Source organism: Canis lupus, chromosome 3 (assembly GCF_048164855.1).
Source record: "Canis lupus baileyi chromosome 3, mCanLup2.hap1, whole genome shotgun sequence".
Classification (NCBI taxonomy): domain Eukaryota; kingdom Metazoa; phylum Chordata; class Mammalia; order Carnivora; family Canidae; genus Canis; species Canis lupus.
The window spans coordinates 58,281,775-58,308,534 of NC_132840.1; the positions used below are offsets into that span (position 1 = coordinate 58,281,775).

At 59.6% G+C, this 26,760-nt stretch overlaps 1 protein-coding gene and 1 long non-coding RNA gene across 8 annotated transcripts in view; one reads left to right on the forward strand and one right to left on the reverse strand.

The window, feature by feature from the left end:
* PITPNM3 (PITPNM family member 3) overlaps nt 1-25,965 on the reverse strand; it is a 60,661-nt gene extending 34,696 nt beyond the window's left edge. For 2 of the 7 annotated variants that reach the window (XM_072821641.1, XM_072821638.1), the window contains exons 1-3: nt 12,925-13,114; nt 12,223-12,318; nt 5,938-6,045 (exon numbers count right to left, since the gene is read on the reverse strand). In XM_072821641.1, the coding sequence (XP_072677742.1) occupies nt 5,938-6,045; nt 12,223-12,318; nt 12,925-13,036 (316 nt within the window). In that variant the 5' untranslated portion in view covers nt 13,037-13,114. Of the gene's footprint in view, nt 1-5,937; nt 6,046-12,222; nt 12,319-12,924; nt 13,118-25,851 lie in introns of those variants that run through there. The other 5 variants (XM_072821639.1, XM_072821637.1, XM_072821643.1 and 2 more) reach the window with 5 other exon arrangements.
* Nucleotides 13,285-14,114, forward strand: LOC140630813 (uncharacterized). Its single transcript, XR_012028495.1, has 2 exons — nt 13,285-13,395; nt 13,907-14,114. It is a non-coding gene; the product is annotated as an uncharacterized lncRNA (long non-coding RNA).
* Nucleotides 25,966-26,760: the final 795 nt, after the last annotated feature.

Genomic DNA, 26,760 nt, shown 5'->3' on the forward strand with positions numbered 1-26,760 from the left:
ATCACCCAGACACAGGCCAAGGGCGGAGGAAGTGTAGCTACGAAGGGGGGTATGTGGACTGTGGCACCCAGTATCCCCAGGAACACCAACTGCATAGAAGGAAGATGCCAAACTCGGTGACCCAGGGGGAGGGGAGTCCAGGAAATGGATCTGCAGACCCTGCGGCCAGTCAGTGGCAACAGTGACGCACAGCCCTCAGGCTCCAGCGAGCACCAGGATGACCTGAGGGCAGTTAAAGCAGGATCTGTCATGAGGCACCTGGGGGGCTTAGCGGTTGAGCATCTGCCTTCTGCTCAGGGCGTGACCTCGGGGTCCTGGGATCAAGTCCTCCATCGGGCTCCCCGCAGGGAACTTGCTTCTCCCTCTGCCTGTGTCTCTGCCTCTCTCTGTGTCTCTCATGAATCAATAAATAAAATCTTATTAAAAAAAAAAAAAAAGGCTCCGTGAGCCTGGGAGAGGGCTCCCAGCTCACATTTCTGACAAGTTTCCAAGGGATGCTGAGGCTCCTGGTCCAGGAACCACATCATCTAGACGCAGGGCATGAGCCAGAGTCCAGGAGGAACAATGGGGAAAAATAAAAGCTTTCTGGAAAAGTGAAGGCTGAGAAGTTGGTCGGGGCCGCCCAGGTGGTGCTGGCATCCCTCCTGTCAATAAGAATGCGGCCTTGATGACATCCAGTTTATTTCTGAGACGGGAAGAGCCCGTCTGCCTGTTGCCTGTGAGCAGCGCCTTAAGTGACAGCTCGTAGATTATTGGTATAAATTATTCAGAGAGACACATGTAAACTCTGATCATAAGAGATTAGCAGTGTGTCGAGGACCAAGTGAAATACACCCCAGGAATGATTCTCTTGACATACGAGAATCAGTTGTAGTAACAGGAAACAGGACCCCACAGGACCATCTCAGTAGGTCCAGAAAAAGCATCTGGCAAAATCCAACACCCTTTCACAATAAAAGCACTGATCGACCCCAAAATAGGGGAGAACTGACTTGACCAGGTAAATGACAACTACAGAAAAAGCAACAAACAAAAAACCTGCAACGGACACCGTATTTAATGGTGGAGAACTGAAAATGCCACCAAAGACTGGGAACAAGACGAGACGTCAGCGTTCACCATTTCTATTCAGTTTATGCTGGAGAATCCAGCCAGGGAATTCAGGCATAAAAAAGAAATAAAAGGCACCCAGGTTGGAAAGGAAGAAGCAAAACAACCTGTTTGCAGATGACACGATCTTGTACATAGACAATCCTAAGGAATCCTTATCCCCCAAAAATAAACTTAATAAATGATTTCGGCAAAGGTGCAGGATATGGGATCATACACAAAAACCAACTGCGTTTCTATATACTTTTTATTTCGTTTCTATATACTTACAAGTGATCCGTAAATTAAATTAAGAAAATAACTTAGTTACAACAGCATCGAAAAGAATAAAATACTTTGGAATAAATTCAACAAAACCAGTGCAAGATGTGTGCCCTGAAAACTGCAAAATGTCACTGAAAGAAATTAAAGACCAAAACTAATAGAATTAGTTAGTAATTCTAACACACTAACATTGTGTTAGATCCCCACATTGATCTACAGATTCAACACAAACCCTCGTAAAATCCCAGCTGGGTTGTTTTTTGTTTTTTTTCTGGTTTTTGTTTTATTTTGTTTTGTTGGGTTTTTTTGCAGAAACTGAGAAGCTGATTCTAAAATTCACGTGGCAATACAAGGAATACAGAATGGCTGAAACAAATGCTCAAAAGCACAGCAAAGCCCATGGACTTCTGCATTTTCTGCAAGTGCACAGTAATCAAGATGATGTGGTCCTGGCCCAAGGAATGGAATTGAAAGTCTAGATATAAATCCATGTTTCTGATCCATTGGTTTTTGACAAGGAGGCTGAGACAATCCAAGAATTGTCTTTCCAATATGTGGTTCCAGTACAATGGGTTACCTGAAGGCAAAACAAGGAAATGGAACCCCTACCTTACACTCCACATAAAAATGAACTCAAGTGGATCAAAGACCTAAACCTAAGAGCTAAGGCTATAAATTCTTAAGGGAAAACAAAGGGTAAATCTTTATGACTTTGTATTAGTTGATGGTTTCTCACACATGGCCTCAAACACAGTAACAATAAAAGCAAAAATAGGTTAAGTCAGGCCTCATTAGAATTTTAAATCTTTGCATACTGAAGGGAATTATCAAGAAGGTGAAAAGACACCCTCAGAATGGGGGAAAGTATCATTTGTAAATCATATCATTGATAAGGGCCTAACATCCACAATATATAAAAAACACTTATAACTCACCAAGAGAAAGACAAACAACCTGATTTTTAAAACCGGTAAAGGGCTTCAACAGACATTTCTTCAAAGACGATGAGCAACAATCAATAATCACATGAATGTGCTCACCACCTTCAGTCACTGGAGAAACGCAAACCCAAACCATAACCTGATCCACTGTGTCACACCGCTAGTGCGGCTTTCATCAAACAACAATGATGAGTGTTGTTGAGAATGTAGAGAAGTCTGAACCCTGGAACAACACTGGGGAGAAGGGGACGTGGCGTGGCCCCAGCTCTCCCACGCCTGGGAACGCCACTCCTCCCACACCAAGAGAACTATAGGTGTGTCCCCACAGAAACCTCATAGCAGTGTTACTCATAAGAGTAAAAAAAAAAAAAAAGTGGAAATGACCCGAATGTGCACCAGCTGATGAATGGATAAGAGTTATCCATTGTTCTGTTGTTGTGCCACAAAATGGAATGACGTCCTGGTTTGCATTACAGCCTGGGCAGGTCTCAGAAACAGGACGCAAGGTAAACATCAGGTACAAGAGGCCACTTCTTGTTGGATTCCACTTCTACAAAACTCTGGGGTTTTGAGGGGTGACTGCTGACATGTACTGGATTTCTTTTTGGGGGGATGAAACATTCCAGAACCAAGTACAAGTGATGGCTGCTCAGCCCCATGAATATACAAAGCATACAAAAAGCACTTGAAGGGGCTCCTGGGTAGCACAGTTGGTTAAGCATCTGTCTGCCTTCAGCTCAGGTCATGATCCCCAGGATCCTGGGATCGAGTCCCTTATTGGGCTCCCTGTTCAGTGGGAAGCCTGTTTCTCCCTCTCCCTCTACCTACCACTCCCCCTGCTTGTGCTCTCGCTCTCTCTCTAATTAAAAAAAAAAAAAAAAAAAAGCACTTGAAGAGGGTGGGTTGTATGGTGTGTAAATCATGACTCGGTTTTAAGGCGATCTCGGCAGGACCTACTTTCCTAGGACGATTGTTCGTGGCAGCTCCGAGCTTCCCAAGAGCGCTGGATGCAAGCACCTTCCTGTTCTGTGTCAGAATCTCACTCAGGGATCTTTGGCTAATTAGCTCACACCAAGGTGCATGTGGTCTATTTCCATCCATGTCCAACCCACTAGGAGACTGGAACTTAAAAGAACAGGGGAGACGGAAATGTTGCAAAGCATGGGGCGAGTCCATGGCACCTACGGATTGATATCAGGTTGTTATGGGGAAAAACCCAGAGCACACGAAAATGAAAAGAGGATTGTTTAAACACACACATACACAAAAGCAAAACCCTCCTCCCAAAAAAACCCAAAACAGACTCCACAGAAGAGCTGACCAGACAAATGGCAACAGCTGGAGCAGACAGGACTGGGCAGCTACTGATTGGGTTGGAGCTGAGGAAATTTCCAGAGCCCAACAAGGACCCGAAAGTAAGAGCAGGAAGGGCAAGATGAGACCCAGGTGTGGCATGTCCCTGAGGCAAGTCTGATAGGGGCAATGGAGAAAGAAATACTTGAAAAAATGATAAAAAGAAAATGCACGTGTGTGTTTATGTGTGTACATGTGTATGTGTGTGTATATAAATACATACACATTATATGTAATCACTGTACACGGATGCACGAATACATCGTACTTATGTCGTGCGTGTCATGTGTGCATAGGGAGTAGATACTATATCATACATCATGTATCGTACCTGTGTGTGCATACATAGGACACATTATATCACCTTATATATCATTCATCGTCATACATCGTGCGAGCATGTGTATAGAGTATATGTTACACATCATGTGCCGTCAGGAACACGGAGAGCACAAAGCAGCTTTGGGACATTCAGGCAGAGCTCAGTAGGTGGCTACTGAGCTGAGTCAGCAGCCTGGGGACAAGGTTGTGCCTGGACATGAACTTGGGGTCGGGGGGGACCCCAAGGGCCAGTTTCGAGGGCAGCCTTCTCCTGACCTGCTCCCGGTCCCTCTGCTGTCCAGACTCATGCCCAGGGCATCCCTCTAGATCCCCCCGCTCAGCCTCCTCCTGCCCCAGGTAGCCTCGGCCAGAACCCTACTCCTCCTGGGCTCTGCACCCCACCAGGGGCTTTGCCCACACTACACACGGGGCAGCCCGTGTGGTGGTGGACGGCCCTTAGGACTGAAGCCCACCATGAGCTCCCAGGGGCCAGAGGTTCCTCCTCCTCGCCCCCCGTCCCCCCGCACTCTCCTGCTGCCCCCTGTGCCCAGGGAGACACCCCAAAAGTGCTGTCCCAAGGATCCAGCCATGGGGATGCCCCGCATGCATCCTGGGGTGATGATGATGGGCCCTGGATGCACAGGGCCCTCCTGGCTCCCCTGATCCTCACAAGGTCGGTTCCAGCCCCACTCTGCCCACGAACACACAGGTGCCATTGGCTTGCATGGCTGTAGAGCCAAGTCCACTCCCAGGCCCCAGACAGTGCCCAAAGCTCCCCTCTGCAGCCTCCCTGGCCCTCCTGGCTCTGCCCACCTCGCCTTGCCCCTCCCCAGCTCACACTGTGCCGAGTCTCCATCCGCGGGGCACGGGGTAGGGAAAGGACGGCCTGATGGGAGGTCAGGGCACATCTGGGTTTGTCTTACTGCCATGGAGCACCATCCTGGGGAAGCACCTGTACCTGCTGACCCCTCCTGGGTCCCCCGGCGTTTGGGACAAAGGAAGGAGCTGTCCAAGGGCTAGACTGCTGACACGGGGCTGTGACAATGGGGGCTTTGCCTCTGGACTGGCCCCAGGGCCAGCTCCCTGTGAAGGTGCCAGTGGCCCTGGGGCCTTTCTTTATGACCGTGACCCCCAAACACACCTCCACCACCATCCAGCCGGGAATCAGGACCCCAGGGATCTGCGCCCGCTGCCAGTAGCTCTGACGACCTGGGGCAAGACCCAGCTTCTAAGAGCCTTGGGCTCTTCACCTGCAAATGGAGCAGTCACCCCCCGGCACGTCTACTTCCCAGGACAGCACTGGGGGGGAGGGGGTTCCGGGAAGGTCACCAGCACTGAGCCGGTTGCCACCCAACGCCCTTCTCCTGGGCCAAGGCGGGACCACGTTGCCCAACGCCCCCTGAGGGGACAGCCTGGCCCAGCCCAGGAGGAAGGAATGACTGTGGGGAATGAGGGAAGGGAGCCGGAGGGGTGCTACAGGGTAGGGAAGGGACGGCCCCGGGCCACATCTGACCCCCCTCCATCTTGTACACATCACCATGTCACTTTAGCTCTCCACACCCAAAGGCAGGAGCCTGAGACACCAGCCTGCCATGTCTGCAGATGCGCTCCCGGTTGCTCCCACCCATGAAAACCCTCCTGAACGGATCCCCAGAGACTCCTGCACTTGCCACCCCAGCTTAGCCAGCTCTCCCCACAGCACAGGCCCAGCCCTCCAAGGACACGGCTGCACCCCTGCCCCTACTGATGTGCATCCCTGGGGGCAGAGGGTAGAAGCTCAGGCGTCTGCACAGGTGCCCACGAGGTTCCTGCAGGGACGTGGGTCCAGGCAGGGGAGGCGCCCAGAGACCCGTGACTGTCCTCAGAGCCGTGGGTTCCAGCCCGGACGCCCACACACCACCCCCCCACAGCATGTCCATGCCTGGGGCTCCGGGAAGCAGAGTCTCACCCTGATGCTCCTCCAGCTTCCCCATGGTCTCCATCTGCTCCACTAGGTCGTTCGAATTCCACTGGCTCATCCCAATGAGGATGGCATTCTTCCCTTCGGCCACCTCCTCTGTGGGCAGAAGCAGAGATGGCCGTGAGCATGCGGCCCGCACCCCGTGAACCTACCTGTGGCCACAAACTCCCGCCATGGAATGGGTGTGTGCTCTTGGACAGCTGCAGCATGTTCCGGAAGCTTCCATCAGGAGAAAGCACGGGTGCTGTGCCCTATGGGGCCCCAACATGAGGGGGCACGTGCGAGCAACACCGAAGACCCCATTGCAGTGTCCAATCCCACCTCCAGGAGTGGAATTTCCTGAAAGGAAGTGTGTGGGGGAGGAAAAGGAAAGCCACGCCTTGTTACTTAACCTCTCCTAGCCTCAGTGTCTCCATCTGAAACATGGGAGCGGCAAGGTCTACACTACACTACAAAGCTGTGGTGAGGGTTCCACGAGGCTGTGGGTACAGGTCCTGGTGTGCATTGATGAGCAGGTTACAGTCACTGGCCCGTGTGACAAAGGGGTGGCTCCAGGATGTGGGGTGCAAGTGGGGTAGGGGCAGCTTTGTCTGCAGGACTAGGCGGCGGAAGGCTGGGCTCTCATGCCAAGTCTGTGACCCTGTAACGTCTCCAACTCCCCCAGGCCCCCAGCCCTGTCTCAACCCATGCCCTTCTCCAGTCTAAGCTCAGCAAGCACCCTGAAGGCCCAAGCACAGCACGCACAGGTCAGCTGCACCCTGGCTGGGTGCGGCCCCTCGTCCCAGTCCCAGAGATGGGGATGTCCTCAACCACAGGCCGCCAGCCGCCCCGGCCCTGCTTTCCAAGGGACGGGCTCTCCTGGCAACGGGCACCGTGCCCTGTGTCTTTGAGCAGACAGTACAGTGTCAGCAAGGGGGATCCTCGAGCCCATGACAGCCACGGACGAGGAGCCGAGACCCGAGATGCTGCCAAGGATGAGGACGAGGCGCTGGGGCTGCAGCCGGGGACTGCCCAGGGTGCCGCAGGCTCTGTGCTCAGGCTCCCGCCCCACGTCCCGCCGGGTCACCTGCTCACACATCGTGGGGTCTCGTCGCCTGGTCACCTCACTGACACTCTCACCCACCCAACGCAAGCCCTGCGCTGAGATGGTTGTGGGCACCTGACACATGCCCACCTGATCCTCCTGAAGGCATAACGACCGTTACCATATCTGTTTTACAGACAAGGAAGGAGAAGCACCAAGAAGTTGGGGACGTGGCCCCAGGCTACGACCAGGATTACAGCAGTTTCAGGAACTGCCAACCCCCCCTGCCCCCCACCTGGCACCACACACACCCAGACCATTCCCCAGGGTGGTGTGCTGGATCCGGGCCCATGTCGACACCTGCAGGCAGCGCCCGCCGCCGCCCCCCCCACCCCGCCCCCGCAACGGGTTCCAGGCCAGACCCTGCCCTACATGGGCTGGGCCTTTGCACACATCCCTCAACTGGCCCTGTCCTCGTATCTATTCCACGGGGGCCGCGACTCTAGTTGTGCAGCTGTTCCCAGGGTGCCGTCCTGACGGCCATAGGTGACGCCGTAAACGTGAAAAGGCCGCAGGGCATGAGGCAATGTCAGCAGGAAGGTATTGGGCAGGTCCAGCCTGGGGGCAGCAGGGCCACAAGGGGTTAGAAGCCCAGTTTGGGGTTAGACAGACTTGCTTCAAGCTCTGGCCTCGGACAGTGGCCTGAGCTCTACGACCCGGGGTCTTCGTCAGCGATAGAACAGCATCGTGGTCATGCATGCCCTGGGGCGACACGAGGTCACAAAGGAAGTGGTTACAGGGCCTGGAGCCAAGCTGCCCTCTGCCCTGGGGTGTCCTGGTCAAGGACTGGGCCGTGGCCTCCTGCAGGGCTGGCTCTCCCAGCCCCGTTGCCCAGGCACACAGCCCTTCAACTGTTCCTGCCAAGCCCAGAGGTCTGTGTACCTGCCCGTGCATCGTGAGACACGACTATCCCCAACTGCCCCCCGACAGCCCCCAACTGCCCCCCAACCGGCCCCTGGCCGCCCCCACCACGGGAACCCGGTTTTGTGAGAAAACACAGCAGTAAAGTCATCCTGACACGGCAAGACAGGTGACCTGGGGCTCCGGGCCTGGGGCCATGCATCCAGCAGGTGCTCAGCAGGGCTTGCGTACACATCCCAGTCCCAATTCCTCCAGGGGCCCCCAGGGCCCAGCACGGAGGCCATCCTCCCCTCCTGGTCTACCATCCCACAGCCTCACCATCCTGTCCCCACACTTGGAGTCAGCCCACCCCACGCACCCCGGCTCTCACCCCCACCCGCCCCATCCCTCCCAGGCTGCGGGGCCTCTGCCACAGGGTCCCCGCCCCTGCCACCAGGACAGGCCTCGCTCTCTGGGCCCAGGACCTCTCTGTCCCCATAGGTCCCTCTCTCCACAATCCCTGGTTAGCTCCTGAGGAGCCACCCTTCCTCACTCTGCCTTCCAGAATCTTCCATGGCCTTCCCATGCCTTCTGCCCCCCACTCATGCCTCGACCTGCTCCACCCACCCTGGGACTCCTCGGATGGCAGCAGCCTTACTCTGCCAACAGCGGGCTCCCCTGGTGGAGCCTGGTGGCCGTCTGTCCGCTGCACATCTATCCGTGCTGTACGTGCCTCCTGGCAGGGCCCAAGCACCACAGCGGGCCGGCTGGATCAATGCCCCACTTATTGATTTTGCATTTCAACTTCTGGAAGCTGCTCCCTGCATGCTGGTACTAACCTCCCATGACCTCTGCACCTACTTCACCCCCATGGAGCCACAGCTCTGACCCCAGGCTGACCGGACCTGACCCTAGCCTGCGGCCGCCTGGCTCCACTCAGCCTCTTCCCACGCCGGAGCCTCCGCTGCTGCTGCGTCCACAGGACGCCCAAGCAGCGCAACTCCTTGTCCCAACCCCATCCCTTCCGGGGTCGCCCACCCAACACCGCCCATCTCTCAGGATCCAGAAGCACCCTGCCCTGGGGCCCCCAGGATCAGGCTGCAGATCTTCCCCTGGGGCCACGAGCTGCGGTTCCACCTCCATGGCCAGCAGTGTCCCCCTCGTCCCTGAGACAACCTGCCCCTGCCCTGTAGAGACCCGGGGCCCAGGCCCCACAGCTTCCCTGGGGTCACACACCAGCCAGTCACCAGCCCCACATCTGTCCACTACCTGCCCTTCCATGGGGCCATGCCCTCGGGACAAGCCCAGACAGAGATGCACCCCACATTCTCCAGGAAGCCAACTGCTGTCAGGGCAGTGCGCCGGTTTCTCTCAGTCCCGGGGGCAGGACCAGGAGCAGGGTCTCCCATGAGGCCGAGGGCAGCTCCCGGGGCCGGCCTCCCACTGGAGGGCATCAGGGCGTTGACGGTGCCAGGTCTGCGGCCCTGGGCATGGGAGCCACGGACAGTGGTGGACACAGAGGACGCAGCAGCAGCAGAAACCTCCAGGGTCCCCCCCGGAGGGGGCTCGGCTGTGCTCCCGTCAAGCCACCCAGGCCAGGTGTGTCCTGAAAGCAAACCCTGGCCACACCCTTCTAGCCCCCCAGTTTCCCCCCACCCTCCAGATGCCCCTGTTGCACCCTGGCCTCCCAGGCTGCACCCCCCAGGTGCCCTGGCTTCACCCCGGCCCCCCTCAGCTTCATCCCTCAGCCCAGCCCACACACACACCCACAATTGCCAGGGCTGGGACTGCTTGTGTGAGTTCATGGCGAGGCACCAGGCTGTCGTCTAGATGCCAGGGGAGGGCCCAAGGACAACCAGCATGTCCCGAGGGGCCCACCGCTCACCCCACGGCATCCCTCAGATTACATCGGGGGGCGGGGGCCTCCACTTTTAACGGTGTCACTGAGGAGAACAGTGCTCAGTAAACTACATGCAGGTAAAAGGACAATTTGGAAAGTTTGGGCACAGGGACCTGAAAACTATCACCCCCAGAGTTTTCTCCCGCCCCCAGGCCACTCCCTGCTCTTGCCATGGCAGGCGTGTCACATCCTAGTTCCGTGTCCTTGGGTCAGCCCCCAGGGCACTCTGTCCACCCATCGTCTCCCACTCACAGCCCCCACCCCTAGGGCCTGCCCGTGTCACGGCCACACCGCGTCTCCCTGCTCAGCTGACCCACGTTCATGCACTTGTTCACCTGCCGCTGTGCATCTGGGCTGTGTCAGGTTTGGGCAGCAGCTAGTGCAGTCCCTGCACACGCTCTCGGGTGGACGTGCGCTCTCCCTCCCCCCGGGCAGACACCCGGCGGCAGGACGGTGCCCCGGGGGTGAGGACCACGAGCTGTGGAGGAGCTGGAACCCACTACACACGGCCGGACCGCAGCTGCTCCTGCCAGCAGTTTGCAAATCCCAACTCCTCCATCAGGGTCGGTGGAGGCAACTGGCTGTCCTCGCGGGCAGGGGGCAGTGTCACACCACGGTCTTAGCTGGTGTTTCCCGGAGGACGGACGGTCCAGTGTGTCTCCTGTCTCTGCTGAGGTGTCTCTTCCCTTGTTTTATTTTCGGCAACTGTTGCTGCAGCTCACCCACTGGCCCGCTGTCTCCCTGTCCCCAGCCACGCGATGGCCCCTCCGTGAGGGCAGCGCCCACGATGCCCGCCCTGCAAGGACAGCGCCTGCTCCCTGATGGGTGGACACCCAGTGAACATAGACAGTGGAGGGGGTGGTTTCAGCCCCGGCTCTGCCCAACCCCGAGTGACCCTGGACAAGCCTCCTAGTCCTCAGGGCTGTTCCCCAGCCTGGATGTGGGCGGCCAGACGAACTCAGCTTGGGCGTGGTCGGGGCTTGAGCCATGGGCCCCCCGATGCCCCCAGGTTTGGCCCCACTCTATACCCCACCCTCAGAGGCTGCACCGTGGCCCCCAGATCCCCTTGGACAACAGGAGGGACGCACCTCTCCTAGTTCTGAGGACCTGGACCCCATTGCCCAGCCCGCAGCACCCATGGGGGCACTGGCCATGTGGCCCACGGAGCTGCGTCCTGCCTGGGCGGCGTGGGGCGCACAGACTGCTCTGTACCCCTGCCAAGGCCCCCAAGCCGCCCACACACGAGGGGGATCCTGCCCCCTCCCCGGGGCCTAACCATCCCCCCTGCACATGGCAAGGGGCTCTCATCTTGCCAGGGAAACCCCCATATGAGGTGGGGTGTGCATGGGGGAGTCACGGGGGAAGGCTACAGGGGAGGTCATGGGGGAGGTCATGGGGGAAGGTCATGGGGAGGTCACAGGGGGGTCACAGGGGCAAGGTCATGGGGGGTGGTGGCAGGTGCAGAGGGAGGTGCAGCCTGTGGGGTAGGGGCAGGATGTGCCCACAGCTGCTGGAGGGAAGCAGGTGAGCAGGCCCTCAGCACTGCCCGTCACCTGCCATCCCCACCGTCCGGGAGCACCCACCCTGGTGAACTGCAAAATATTTGAAATAAAAGTGTTCTGAGCATCAAAATATTGACAGCACTGTTGTCACACTGTCAGCCGGTTGCCACGGAGAAGCAGCCCCACAGCCACTGCAGCCAGACACCCACGGGAGGCAGCACGTGAGGCCCAGCTGGGCCGGGGAGGGCTGGGGAGGCCTGGCACCCGGGCCCTGCTGCCCTGAGTTGGAGTCTTCCCCGTTTCCAGAGGTGCAGAGCTGACGGGGAACCCGAGGCACCGCAGAGGCCACGTCCCCAGGGTCCCGCTCAGGCACAGTCTGTCTGCCTTTCAAGACCCTGTTCGGCCAGGTGTTTCAGAGCTGCCACCCCAGGAGCGAGCAGATGCCTGGACGTGGTGACTTCCCAGGGCGGGGCCGGACGGGCAGTGAGGACCGGCCCTGGGTACAGAGGAGGCCTCAGTGCATCTCGTCCCCGCCCACTCAGGCCGGGCAAGCGTGGCCGTGGGGACTCTCCCTCGGACATTGTGGGCAGACCTGCCGCCCACCGGCACCGCCTCCTTTCCTCGCCTCCATCCCCACGTCCCCCCAGGGCCTGGTCACCAGCTCTGTTGGCACCTGGGCCATTGCACTGGGTGGTGTCGCTTCCCCTGCGGGAGCCTGTCTTCCTCCAAGTCCCGCCTGGTCCCCCTCTCCCCCAAACCCCAAGCCCACAGAGGATGGTGCCCATGCCCCACGGCCGACGAGAAAGGCAGAGCCCCTGCCCTGGGGATGCACGGGTCGGTACATGTGAGTGTGGGACATGGTGCGAGTGTGGGACATGGTGGCCCCAGGAGAGACGCCAATGCTCATCAGGGATCCCTCTAATGATGGGGCGAGGGCATTCACTTACCTCTGGCATCAAAGAATTCATCGTCAGAACTCTCCACCGAGTCGCTGAGGACAGTTCGAAGGTGCCAGGGGGCACCACCACCCGGGGGAGGACCACCTGCCAAGGGGAACACACTCATTAGCCAGGCCTGAGCCCGTGTCCCTGCGTGAGGCCCCACGTGGCCGAGACCAAGGCCAGACTTCCCAACCCCATCGACGCCCCATGCCTCGCTAACCAGCCAGACACTGTGCTTGCATTCAGGCTCCAGCTCCTCCAACAGGAGGGAATGAGCGCTCCCCAAAACCGAAACTGGAGGCAATCAAGAGGCCCCCAAGGTGGCCCGGGGCCAGAACGCACAGTGGGCCGTGCTGCGTGGACACGGTGTCAGCCGGTGGGAAGGGGCTCTGTCCACAGTGGCCACTCAGCCACCTGCTGATGTGAGACATCCAGGTGGGCAGGACAGGCCCCACGGCCCAGGATGTCACACCGGGCCCAGAACACGTCTTCCCACAGGCAACGTGCTTCTGTGTGTTTCCCCGTTGCAGGCAGGCGACAGGCCCTGCCCAAGGCCATCGGGAGGGCGAAGGGGCCGACACAACTGCGTGTGCAGGCCTGGACGGCGGCCTCGGCAGAAACACAGGCCCCAGTGTGTGTGTGTGGGGGGGGGAGCCTGCCTGAGCTCCACTTGCGCCCCGTCCTCTTTCCACAGCCTTGGCTCCCCACCTACAGTGCCCACCGCAGTCCGCCCTGAGCTCCAAGGATCCGTGTCAGCCTCTTGGGGGGCCTGGGGCGGCCACTGCTGGATCACCCGAACCATCCACAGAAGCCAGGCCATGGCATCGGACCTCCTCAGGGCCCTGGATGGAACCAGCCGGTGCCCAGGGCACCCTCCACTGGGCAGACCCACGAAGGGCTGGAGATGGCAGGTGGGCGAAAACCTGTCAATGCTGAAACCACAAAGGTGCTGGGGGGATGCTCCCAAGAAGCTCACAATCGACAGTTGACCATTGAGCCCTGGCAACACTAGGGCCTGGATGACACCCCAGCATCTGTGATGCAAGGGCTCCCCATGTGTGGATGTGGCCACATTGCAAAAACACAGGGGACTCGGGCGGCTGCTGCTTAAGAGCTCAGGGCTGAGGACAAACAGGATCCCAGCTCAGCCCTCGTCCCCAAGAAGCTGTGCACCGGCAGGTGAGCCCCCCGCCCCTCTGCTCCTCAGGGCCCCGGCTGTGAGGTGAGGACATGCATACCCACCTCAGGAGCCTGAAAACCTCAAACCAAGGCCTCGGTGTGCTCACCAGCACATTTTTTCACACATTAACATCTTTAAAACCAGAGCATGTCTTGGGGCACCCAGGGGGCTCAGCAGTTGAGAATCTGCCTTTGGCTCAGGGCGTGACCCCAGGGTCCTGGCATCGAGTCCTGCATCGGGCTCCCCAGAGGGAGCCGCTTCTCCCCCTGCCTCTGTGCTGGCTCTTTCAAATAAATAAATAAAATCTTAAAGAAAATATAAAAACCAACTCGGAGCATGTCTTACATAACAGCACATCGTAGTTCATGGCTGGTCCTTGGGTTACACGAGCTTGAGCTGCACAAGTCCACTTACACACGGTCCTTTCGATAAACACAGGTGTTTTTCCTCTCAGTAGACTTCCTTACGTGTTTCTTAATAACATTTTCTTTTCTTTGGCCTGACCCACAGCGACTACAGCACATAGTGCATACGACACGCACGACACAGACTCATTGGCTCTTTATGCTCCTGGTGAGGCTCTGGCTGATGGTGGACAACAACCAGTGAGATTCTGGGGAGTCAGCAGTCATCTGTGGGTTTTTGACCATGCAGAAGTTAGCACCCCAGGCGCCCATGGAGTTCGGGGCTCAGCTATAAATGGTTTTGCTTATTCTTCCTCGGGGTTTATAAAATAATCATGTATCTTAGGCATTGACTGCACCTTAGATTGTATGGAAAACAGTATGACCGTCAGGCACACGGAGCTTGCCATTGCTCAGGTGTCAGCCCTGACCAGCAGGCACACGTCTCGTTTCTGTGCCTCAGTTTCCCCATAGGCACAATGAGGAACCTGACAGAGAACCTCCCTTTTCGATTCTGGCTGGTGTTGGGGAACCTGTCCGCACATGCAGCAGATGCCAACGCACAAGTGAGAGGTGTGTGCTCTCCCTGGGCATGGCTATGGGGACACAGATAGCCCCAGGGAGCCCGCAGCAACCCCGCTCCCCTGCAGGACCTGGCATGGGTCCCTGCCCTGAGCCCAGAGCCTGGAGCACACACTGTTCTGTTCCTGAAGGGCAAGGTCAGCCCTGTTGGCCCAGGGACAGCACCTCCCACCCATTCCCTCCACCTGCCCGACCCCTTCACCACCTGACCCCCCACCCAACCCACCACAAACTCCCCAACACACACCCTTCCTGTTCCCAGGCCCTGGATTTACTGCCAACTCATGAACACACACTGTGGCTGGGAGCCAGGCCAGAAGCTCGTCCCAAAGCCCAGAAGTGACCTATAGGTGCGACACTGGGTCTGACCCATATTCCCCATGGGGAACCCTAGACACTCTTGATTCTGGTCACTCACTGTGGGCAGTGTGGCAGACTGGTCCAGGCCCTGGATTGACTGCAAGGATGCGCCAACACTGAGCATTTTTAACATGGAAGTGGGCCTGGTGCCCTGATGTGAGTGGAGGAAGTCCTAGCTAGCGCAGCAGGACAAGAGACAAAACAAAAGGTACACACTTGGAAGGAAAACCCCAAATTCCTTCCATTCTCAGATGGCATCACTGTCTATATGGAAAATAAGGGGTACCCAGGGGGCTCAGTCAGCTAAGCGTCTGCCTTCAGCTCAGGTCATGATCTCATGGTCCTGGGATCAAGTCCTGCCTTGGGCTCCCTGCTCTGCGGAGAGTCTGCTCCTTCCCTCTGTGGCTCCCCAACCCCCGTTCATGCTCATGCTTTCTCTCTGTCTCAAATAAATAAATTTTTAAAGAATATTTTTTAAAAAGCAACTCCACCAAAAATATGACTGGAACAAGTAGTTGAGTACAGCAAGATTCCGGACACAAGACCAATATACAAAAGTCAATGGCACTCTTGCTTATTATCAACAAAAAACCAGTTTGAGATGTTTAAAAACAACACCATTTACAGTATCAGCAAAAGAAACCCCTCCCTACTGAAAATGCAAAAAGAAGTGTTTATGTATAAATCCAACATGTATAGAGATTTATGTGATTTACGAAAGCACACAGTCATTTAAAAATTCATGGGCGTGACCCCAGGGTCCTGGGATCGAGTCCCACATCGGGCTCCCCGCAGGGAGCCTGCTTCTCCCTCTGCCTGTGTCTCTGCCTCTCTCCGTGTCTCTCTCATGAATAAATAAATAAAATCTTTATTAAAAAAAGAAAACTTTAATAAAAAAATTAAAATTCTTGCTGAAGTCACACTAACGTTATGTGTGTTCCTAGTCACAGATACTAAAAAGTATAGAAACTACCACATGCACTAGATTAATATGCAAACATCCGTCGCTAGGCAGATTGACCGTGGTCCTCAGGAGCAAGCGCCAGGTGGTGAGGACCGTCCTACTGTTCCTGTTATTTGGGCCCTAAGTGTTGAGTGTGGCAGCCGAGTGCAAGCGCCAATGGGCTCCCCGGAAGCTTGACCCGAGTCTACCTGGCTCCTGAGCTTGAAGCGCGAGGGTTCAGGAGAAGCTCCCAGCTGTGGCGGCCCTCGCACCCGAATGGCGCACGCTCTGCCCAGGAGACAAGGCCGGGACATTGTTGCCACCCCCGCCCCAGCACACACGCACGCACACGTATGTGCGCTCCAGCCCAGGGAAGGAGAAAGGCTCCAGACATGTGCCTCCTGCAGCACCCCTACCACGTCCTGCCTCCCGTCCACCATCACCCTAGGTCACCACCACACTGATGACACATGTGACAGGCCAGGCTTTGTGGGGGTCCAGCTGGAGGGCAGGGCTGCAGGGAAGCTGGGGGGCTTCTTCCCGCTGGAGGCGGGCAAACAGGGCAGGGGGGCTCGGGTGTCACATGGCTGCCCATCCATAGGCACCACACAGGAACTGGGGACACCGTGGCACATACGGGGGATGGGGTGGGGACCTCGCAGAGCTGACATCCTGGGCGGGGGGGGCGGGACGGGGGAGGCCAAGCAGGGAGGAGGAAGTGACCTGGAGAAAACAGTATGTCCCCCTCCCATCTCTGCTGTGCCCCCTTCCCCACGCATCTGACAGTGGACTCAGGGAAGGAAGGACAGACAGACACACAGCGAGGCACTGACAGAGTACTCACACAGCGCCACTCCGTTGGAGAGGAGACCCTCTCCTCTGGACAGAGTCACTATTTGAATTTCTTTTCAAAGGTATGTTTGTCTTGTTTACTGTTATCCTCCTTGTTTTCAAAATGCATTCCTGCATCAGTTTTTGGTTTTTATGTTATTTTTTTAAGACTTTATTCATTTGAGAGAGCAACACAGAGAGAGTAACAGAGAGAGAGAGAGAGAGAGAGAGCACACAAGTGGGAGGGAAGACAGGCTCCCCACTGGGCAGGGGCTGGGCAAGGAGGCCAATGCATGACTTAACCCCAGGACCTGAGGTCATGACCTGAGCAGAAGGCACACACTTCACCCACGGAGCCCCCCAGACATTCCCCCCCCCCCCGCATTGGTTTTTAAATATACACTATAGGTTCGTTCAGATGTGCTATAAATCCCACCCTCCTCTCAGGCCGGGGCTGCTCCAAACAGCCTCTGGTAAGGGGGTGCACGGGCATCAGCTGCCCATGCTTCTGGAACGCTTAGCAGCACGTGTCACCCAGCTTCTGTATGGGGGGTGCATGCTTCCTCACATCGTCCCACAGGCTTTAAAACAAAGTCACATGTCACAAAGGGACACAGTGGCGGGATGACATGGCAGGATGTGAGGGGCCTTCCCGAAGATCTGTCCCTCCATCCTTGAGGAGGAGCCAGGCACACCCAGCGTGTGTACACACTCACTGCTGCACACGCACGCGTGGGACATACACGCCAATGTTCTCAGACGCAGGAACCACAGGGGCAGGGCTGAGAGGCAGACAAGGACCCATGTGGCCGGAGCCAGAGGTGGAGGAGAGACAGGGGTGAGAAGAGGCAGGGCAGGGCCTGCTGCAGACGGGGCCTCCCCACCCCGAGGCCATCACCTGCATGCTCAGAGACATGGGAACACAGATGCCTAGAGGGCCAGGGAGTCTCCTGAAGCTTGGGGTGGGGCACACAGTTCGGGGGGCGTTTAAAGTCTGGGCCCCACGACCCCAGAACAGTGAGGATGAGCTCTGTGCCTGCTCTGGGTCCAGCACAATTGTTTGGCCAACGAGCAAATGACTAAAAGGTGACCTGTGGAGTAACTGGAGCAAGCCAGACAGCCTGCGGGAAGTTGCCTAAAATAACCCTAACGGAGCCCCCGTGTCCCCATCCTACAGCTGACACACATGCCATTATCGACACAAGGTCACGGAGCCGGTAGGCGGTGGAGGCGACCCTGGAAGCCAGGCCCATCCACGGGCTCTGCAGGTCCATGTCTGCGTATCCTCGTGTCTGTGCAGACATCTGAATGTGCAGCTGCGTTCCCTGGAAAGTGCCATCCTCCCAAGCCCCTCTCCCTCCCCACGCCTGTGCTGATGACACAGCCACGCACACGCTCCATGCACCCCCTCCCTGTCTCTGCATCACACACACAGCAGTTCACGGGCACGGGCAGGAACTTCCCGGAGAAGTTAGCACACAGGCCATGGAGCAACAGAAGCTGGCTCCCTGGCACCACTGCAGGTCCAGGACGGGAACACGAGGGAGTCAGGGAGAGAGCTAACCCACTGCTCCCGGCCCCGGGACGCAGCCTCTGGGCCCAGCCCTAGCAGCGCAGAGCAGAGAAGGGGCAGCCTGGCCCTGGGCCAAGTGCCAATGCGGCACCCCACGGGTGTGCACAACATGTCTCGGACGCAGGGGCCCCACAGGCTGGAGGCCCGGAGGCCTTCCTGGGGAAGGGGCCCCCACTGAGTCTTCAGGACAGGGTGGGCTGGGTGGGCAGGAGGAAAGATGGAAGTCAAAGCAATCAGGCCGTTTGTATGAGAAGCTGGATCTAGAAGCTTCTCCTCCAGGATCGGAAGTGTGGCTAATCAGAGGAATGAGGGCCCCAGGTGTCTGCAGTGATTGGCCATGCTCTGCAGGTGTTCAAGTCACACCCGCCGACTCCCAGGCCTCCTGGGAGCCTCGTGTGCCTCTGGGCAGCCCGGTTGGGGGGGTGTCCGGCCCTGGGCCTGCTGCCCAGCCCTGCCTCATGCTGCACCGAAGCCAGGTGGGTGCACGGCCTCCGATGGGGCCTCAGCAGACATGTGATCCACTGTGGCTCACTCAGGGCCCTTGTCCCCAGTCTCTCCATGTGTCACACACAGACACATATGCACACATAAACACACACAGACACACATATACACAAGCAGACATGCACATGCACACAGACATGCATATGAACTGCACATGCATATGTACACATGAATGCATACGCATGCACATAATACATGCAGATACGTGCACATGAACACATGCATGCACACATGTGCACACACAAGCACACATACGTGCAGGCACATGTCCATGGTTATGTACACACATGCACTATAAACACAAACATATATGGCCACACAAATATGTGCTGATATTCACATATACATGCATGAACGCACAAGTGCACACACATGCACACAGACATGCATATGAATGCACACATGTGCATATGCACACACAAATGCATACATGTGCAAATATGTACACGTGCACATAATACTGCAGGTGCACACAAACACGCATGCACATGTGTGCACACAAAAACACATGGATAAGTGCATGCACAGATACACACACACATATATATACATGAACATGCACATGTGCGCACACGTACGAGAACAGCAGGTCCAGGAGCTCTCATTCTGTCCACATGGCCCGCTGCAGGGGACACCCTGGAGCCACCCCTGGGGGAGCACCCACCGCACCTGTCGTCAGACCTCCTCTCTGGGTCAGGAGAGGCTGTGGGGCCACCAAGGAGGGACGCGAGGCCAGTAGAAGCCGCGGAAGGAAACCAATGCAGGTTGGGGGTTGGTTGCTATGGAAACATGTCCTAACTACGTCCCAAACTGCTGTATGCGCCACTGATGAGCTTATGGGCCAGGCTGTTTCGGGGACATGCGGGGAGCCTGGGGAGCCTGTCTGCTGGAGCCCAGATCCTAAAGGACCCTGTAGAGATCCGGTATCTGGGCAGCCAGGTGGCTCCATGAGGGCAGGCGTGGACCCCAGGCTGCACAGTGACCCTGACACATGCCACATGCCCCCACCCCCAGAGCAGCAGGCCACTGGCAGGGTCACAGCCGGGGTCACAGCCCTGGGCACACTGCAGGCTGTGGCCCGCAGCTCCAACCACATCGCAAATGAAGCCACATCCCCGTGGCGGACCCTGCTGCAAATATGGCACCATGGAGCCACAGCACCAGCCACGGCCTTCCGCCTGACATTGGCCGCACTGGCCCCAGGCACCGCGGAGGGGCACGTTCTCTGCTGACGCTGCCTTCTCTCCAGCAATGTCACACGATCCAGGGAGCTGCATGGTCCGTGAGGCCCCCGCCTGAAGCCGAGGACAGACGGACCCGAGGAGGAAGCCAGCCTGCCTGGCCCCAGGCCTGGCCAGAGCAGGATGAGGACCCCGGAGTTCCCCCACAGGACACAGGTGGCCAACCAGCTACTCTGAAAAAAATATGCTTCTTGAAGACCTCTTGGTATCTCATAAATTTACCATTTAAATACCCATTAATTACCTTATTTAGGAGATAATTAGTGATTAATAGTTTTGGTTACTGCTGTACCTTCTCAGCTCTGCCCTTTTGTCTCCTGATGGTCCCGAAGTGTTTGAGGCGGGTCTCCCCAGACGTGCCCCTCTGTCTTGCCACTCTTGCTCCACAAGGGAAAGGCTTTCTCCTCCCGCTCAAGGGAGCTCCTGTGGCACCTGTCACTGTGCCAGTGACAGCTCTGCCACCTGCGGGCTTCCCCCAGCGGGGGCGGGGGGCCTCACAGCTGCAGGAAGGTCCCCCGGTGTGACCCCAGGAGCCCCATGGGGAATGGGAAACAGGCCCATGCCCTGGGCACCCACAGGGGCCACAGAGGATGCTGTAGGCCCCACCTCCACACACCACCCGTGCTCTGCTGGGGCACCGAAGGCTATGGTCGCCTGAAGCAAGTCACCGGGAGCAGCCCCGGCCAAGGGGACCCCACGTGAGCCGTCTGACCACCTGTCGCCTCAGGTTGCTCCCGAGCAGGGGTGGGGCCCAGCTGCCTCTGGCCTGCAGGCTCCCCATCTGGTGCCAACTCATGGCACCAGGAGCCAGCGGCCAGGACCCTGGAGGCGGGGCTGCTCAGTGCTCCCGCGGCTGTTCCAGAAGGAACAAAAAGACAGCAAGGGATAAACACCCCCCACACACGTACTGGGCAGTAATGGGAAAGCTGAAAATAGCACTTTTTACCACCAGGGATGACTCCAGAGTTGCTCATCCGGGACCAGCCTCCCAGGGGAGGGAAGCCTTGGGCCCGGTCAGTGGGGCGACCCGGCAAGGACGACACGGCCTGGGCACTTGGGGCCGTCCAGACAGATAGCAGCGTCCACGAGGTGGTGGGCAGCCCCAGACGTGCTGCACCTGCAAGGACAGGTCCCTGGGATGGCCCCCTAAGCCCACCCCAAGGCCCGCACCCCGCAATCCGTCCCCGAGCGGCTGCCACGCAGGTGACGTGCCTCACAGCAGACAGCTCCACTCCAAAGAGGCCTCGGATCCACAACCCAGCACCCCTCCCGGACAGAGCGCAGGTTTCCATTTCTGCATCCAGCCCTCCTTTGGCATCCTGGCTCCCAGATGGCTGGTCCTCCCCTCCAGGACGATGGGGTGTCTGGGAAGAGGGTGCCTCCCCCACACAGGCGGCTCTGCAAACATTAGGGCGACCATCTCCAAACAAGACGGGCTCCACAAGTGCTCCGGGGACCCACCCCTGCGGGTCAGCCCCATGCCCCATGGCTCCCGGCCTGGAGCAGCACCTTCCCGAGAAGCCTGGGAACAGCTTGACGCCCAGGTACCGGGTTTCCCGCAGCACCTGCTCCTGGCCACCCTGACCGCACACACTGATCCCCCTCCAGCCACAGAGTCTCCCCTTCCCTGTCCCCCAGCCTCAAGTGGAGCCTGATGTGGCCACATAGGCCCTGAGCGCCTCAGCGTAAACCCCATAAATGCTGCCCTGGGGACAGCCCAGAGGCGGTGGGCCGGGGGCCATGGCAGGAGGCTCCCCCCACCCACATGTGTACCCCGTGGGTGCCGTGGCCACACAGCTGTGTGGGCGGGCAGCGGGCGTGGGGCCCTGGAGGTGGCAGTTACCTCCAGAGTGACTCATTAAGGCTCTGTTCCTTTGCAAAAGGGGGTACAATTTAGCATTTTCTTTCTCTTTAGAAAACAAGAATTTTAAAGCTGGGAGTAGAGAGGATTTGAGGGCGTGGGGGGGGGGGGTTGGGATCTCATGTGATTTCCAGGCTGTTGTGCACTCTCAGCCCCCTCCCATCCCAGCCCTTGGTGGGGGTACCGGTCACCCCTGCCCGGCCTGGCTGCAGACCCCCAGGACCAGCCAGGGGCATGCCCCCTCCACACTGGGGGCCCCGAGGGCAGGAGAGGAGCGGGGAGGAGACCCCCAGGCACAGGCCAGCAGGGCCGGGGGCCGAGAAAGGAGAAAAAGCAGCCCTAGAGCAAACTTACAGCAGGTCCTGGCTCCCAGCTCTTCCCCTCCCCGTCCAAACCCCCTGGTCACCGCTGAGGACACTGAGGCCTACAAGGACTCATTAAGGTGAGCCCGGATGGAGCCAGCGGCCTCTCTGTCCTCTCCGTGATGCAGCCTAACTGCCAGGGATGTGTATCCAAGCAGGGACGAAACCCCCATCCTCCTCCAGCCTTGCCTCTGGCTTCGGGGGCTCCCAGGATGAGACACTCTGTCCTCCTGGGGCTTGGCGTCCTCATCCACAAAGTGGGAGGAACACAGAGCCTCCCCCACGGAGACACACTCGAGCCAATGCGGAAGGAGCAGGTGACATCACGCACGTGCCAGGGTGTCCCCTCGCCCCTGGGCTGCCCGCCACAGCACCCAGAACCCACGGGGACATCCCCACTCCCCACAGAGCATTCACACCCTGTCCTCGGTGAAAAAGGCCCCAGAAGAGGGCCCTGAGTTCCCCAGCCTGTTTCTGGCCCTGCTAACTCGAAGGTGGGACCGGAAACTCCATGCCCCCCACCCCCACAGGCCGCACATTCACACCTTCTGGCCAGCCCAACGCGGACTCGGCCCCAGCAAGGGGGGGGTCCAGCCGTAAGCTCACACTCTGGGTCCTCCCCGAGGACTTCCCAACACCTGCCAGGGGAACAAGGGCCCATTGTGAGGACAGGGGCTTCCAGGCCTGAGAGGCAGGCAAGGGGGGGCGCTCAGCAGAGGAGCAGGAGCTGCAACACCTTCAACGCTGCAGGGAAGTCCCCGAAGGCTTCCTGAAGGCAAAATTTCAGACAGGCCTTGAGCCGGGACACTGGTCTCCGATTCAGCCCCTGTGTTGGCCCTGGGCCCCCAAGAAGGGGATCCTGCAAAGCCATCCTGGCACCCTAGGGCCTGGGAGCTTCCCCATGTCCACAATGACGAGGATGACAACTACGGGGTCATGCCTGGAACCCCCTGCCATCTCCCAGGGTCCTGGGAGCCCCTCCCGTCCTCCGGGAGAGCTGGCCTCCATGAGATGTATCCCCTGCGGGATGGGTTCCCTGCCTATCAATCCCTTGCGAGATCAGTCCCCTGCCCACACAGCCTGCCAGCACCTCCCCCAAGAGCTGAGCCAGCACCTGGAGCTCAGAAACTGGTTCCTCCGGCCTGGACGGCCCAGCCCTGCCCAGACGAGGTCCCAACCGCGGGCACTGGCGACACTGGGGTGGCGGGAACAGAACAGCCCCTCCTATGAGCCAGCTCTGCTGGCCAGTCTCGCCCCCTCACAGTGGGTGATAGGGCCACCAAACACCCAGGCTTCTCCCCTGTCCCATTCCCCACTGCTGTGCTTCTTCCTGAGTTCTTCCTGCCCCCACCCCACACACCCCTCCCAGGCCTGCGCCCTTGGGTGCCTCCAGCCACCCTCTGGGTCCTCGCCCTCCTGTGCCCCTCCACACACACCTCTTCCTCTGTCCGGCCCGACCCCAGGCCTGCCCGGCGCCACCTGCCTACCCCAATTCAGCAGCCTAGAGACCGCTGGCCTTCACTGAGCCTTACCGCCTGTGGCCTCACTGCCCACAGGTAGCCCTGGCGCAGAACACGGGCCCTCCCCGCCTCCTCTCTCCTCTCCAGACTGGGTGCCTGCTGGGCACCACCACAGGTCTGGCCTGGGAACAGGCAATAACTTGTGTGGGATCTGCACTCTAATCCACGCAATCCCTTCTGGAAGTACCTGGATTCTCCTGGCAAAGTAGAAGTCCTTCTATGGCCTCCTTCAGTGACGGTCACTGGCTGGCTGCTCGGGCCGCATACTGCGTGAGCCCAGGAACACCACTCACCTGCCCACAGTCACACCCTGTGCTGGCTCCACAACCCCTGGCTCTCCTGCCCCCCACCCCGCAGGTGTCCGGCCAGTGTTCAGGGGGAATGTCTCATAGGCCCCTCACACCCACAGCCTCCACCTCAGCCTTCAGCCTCCCTTGGTCCTAACGTCACCTCCCTTGTAGACCGTCGCCCTGCCTGTCTGCAGCCGGCAGTCCAGAGCAGCCAGCACTGTGTCACGGCCCCACTTTGAGCCCCTGTCCTCAAGGATGCCTCTGTTCCAAAGCTTCACCTGTGCAGCTTCCCCACATACCATCCCAAGAGCCGTTTTCAGGTCAGTAGGCTCAGGGCCTGAAGAGGCCCGGGGACATCTACAAAATGCAGAGTTGCCCGGAAGGGCTGGGCACAGTCCCATCTTGCTGGGTCCCTGGCTGCACAGAGGAGGGGTCAGCGCTGCCTGGAAGGGAAGGGCCACACTCAGCACTGAGGCAGGAGAGACGAGATGGAGCAGCACAAGGTGCTGATGCCCCAGGCAGGGCGGCTCTCCACTTGTCCCTAAAACAGTCCCGCGGACTCTCAGCCACGGCAGAGCAGGGGCCGGACCGCACTCCCTGTCCATCTGTGGGGGCCACCTGACTGGGCAGTGACAGAGAAAGTCCACCACGTACCACCCTCCGAGTCCCACAGACCCGGCTCTGCACCCAGGCTGTGCCCACACTCTCTGGGCCACCTTAAGGAGCTGTCTCTCTGAGTATCTGTTTCAGATGTCTTGGGTGGGGGGTGGCTGGTGAGAACCATCCCCCCCCACCCCAGCACTCTGCATGTGGCCTGGAACGCGTTGGCTGCTACTGTAACTACGGCGCCCCGGCAGGTGATCCATGCAAGTGCACACCCATACACACACAGGCTGGGGGTGGTGGGCGGACACACGCCCTGCCATGTGCCCTCTGGGAGCAGCGGGGGCGGGTAAGGCCTTGGGCTCTCACAGGAGGGAGGGACACAGCGTTTCCAGCTGGCCTGGTGTCATCTCCCGGTGCCTCCCACAGCTCCTCAGTGAGAAGGAGGTGTTCAGATGGGCTCCACATTTGCTGTGTCCCTCCCCAGCCGAACTCCTGGGGGCCCTAAACCACATGCCCAGCCTGTGCACAGGGGTGCCCATGGGGCGGCCATGGATTTGCACAGGGCCTGGGGTGCTCACACTGAGTGTGCGTGTGTACAGGAGAATTCATACCCATTCCAGCACTGCTGCTGCTGGTGGGTAGAGGGGTGGGGTTGGTGCCAGACCAATGCCGAGTCCCGGGGGATGGCACAGCACCTGCCAGCATCACAGGCTGGGGAGGAGTTCATGGTGGACTCACACATGCCAGCCCCGCCAGCAGGCCCTGCTGAGCCCACAGTGTGCGGCTAGCCTTGTGGGCGCCCCCACCCCGGGGCCCAGCGAGGGCACCTCCGGATCCCTAGGGCCCAGCTCCGGGCCTGACACACAGCGCGTGGGGGTGAATGAACGCCCGGCTGAATGAATGAAGGAACGAATGCTGCCGCCCACTGCCTCTCACCGCCCACGGGGCCCCAGAGGAGGCCCCACCTTCACACCCCCACCACCCTGATGCTCTGTCCCCGGGGTTGGCTCCCAGGCGGCGCGCGCGCGGAGCACCCCTCCTTCCCGAGAAATCTGGGTCTCCTGACGGAGCTTGCGGGGGAACCGCCGCGTCCCGGGGAGAGCGCGCTGCAGGGCAGGGGGCGCGTCCAGGCTGCGCAGGGGGCGTGGGATGGAGCGGCGGCCCCGGGGCAGCCCTGCGGCGCCCGCGCCTGGGGGATGGGGACGGCCTGACCGGCCCCGGCCCCCCCCCCCCGCCCGCGGCGCCCCTCCCGGCGCCTCTGATGCCGGGGGTGCAGGAAGGACGCTGGGCGCTCGGCCCTCCCCGGAACCTCCGCCCACCTGCGCGGGGGCTCACCTGCGCCCGCGGCCCCTCCCCCGGCCGCCCGCCCTGCCCTCACCTGCGCGGCCCGCCTGGGCCATGTCCCGGGCGGGGGCTCCGGCTGGTCCCCGCGCTCCTCGCCGCTCCGGCCCGGCCCCGGCCGCCCAGCTGCCTCCGGCCGAGCGGACTCCGCGCCGCGCCCCGCGCCCCGCGCCCCCGCCCCGTGCGCCTCGGCCGCCGCAGCCGCCGCCTCGCGGCTCCCTCCCGCTCCTTAAAGGCGCCGAGTGGCGGCGGCGCGGCCGGGGAGGGGCTGACGAAGGGCCCGGCGCCGCCTCCCGCGCCGGCGCCCCGCACCCCTGCCCGGCCACCACCGCAGCGCGCGGGGGGCGCACACGCGAGAGGCCCTGCGGCGCGGGCGGGGACGCGGGGGGCGCAGCGCCAGGGGACACCCCCGCACCCCCGGGCCAGACACCAGCGGGGGGGGCGGGGCGGGGGGGCAGAGGAGGCTGAGACCCAGGGCCTGGCGCGGGAGAGACACGGAGCGGCGGGAGGGGAAGAGGGGGAGCCCCGGATGGTCGCCGGGGAGACAAGGCCCTCCCTCCCAGAGCCCCCGCGCCCGGGTCCGGGACCTTCCAGGCCCTGACCTAGCCTCAGCCGGGAAGGGGCCTCGGTGCCCTTAACTGTGCAGGAACGCGTGCATCCCATCTGAGATTTCGAGGTGTGGGGGGAGCGGAGTTTAGGGAGCCCAGCGACCCAGTAGTGGCCCACACACTTGGTAGACCTGACTGCAGACAACCCCGGGAGCAGGCTGGAAGGAGGCTTCTGTGGGGTGCAGCTCAACACGGCTGGGAGCTGGCCAGGGCTCAGGGTTGCTCCTGGTGCTTGGGCGGGAGCCAGGCTGGGCCTCCAGGCCCATGGGCTCCCCACACCTGCCAGCCAGCCCCGCCTGACCCCCTGCTGCTGCAGGGGGAACTGCCACAGGCCCTGC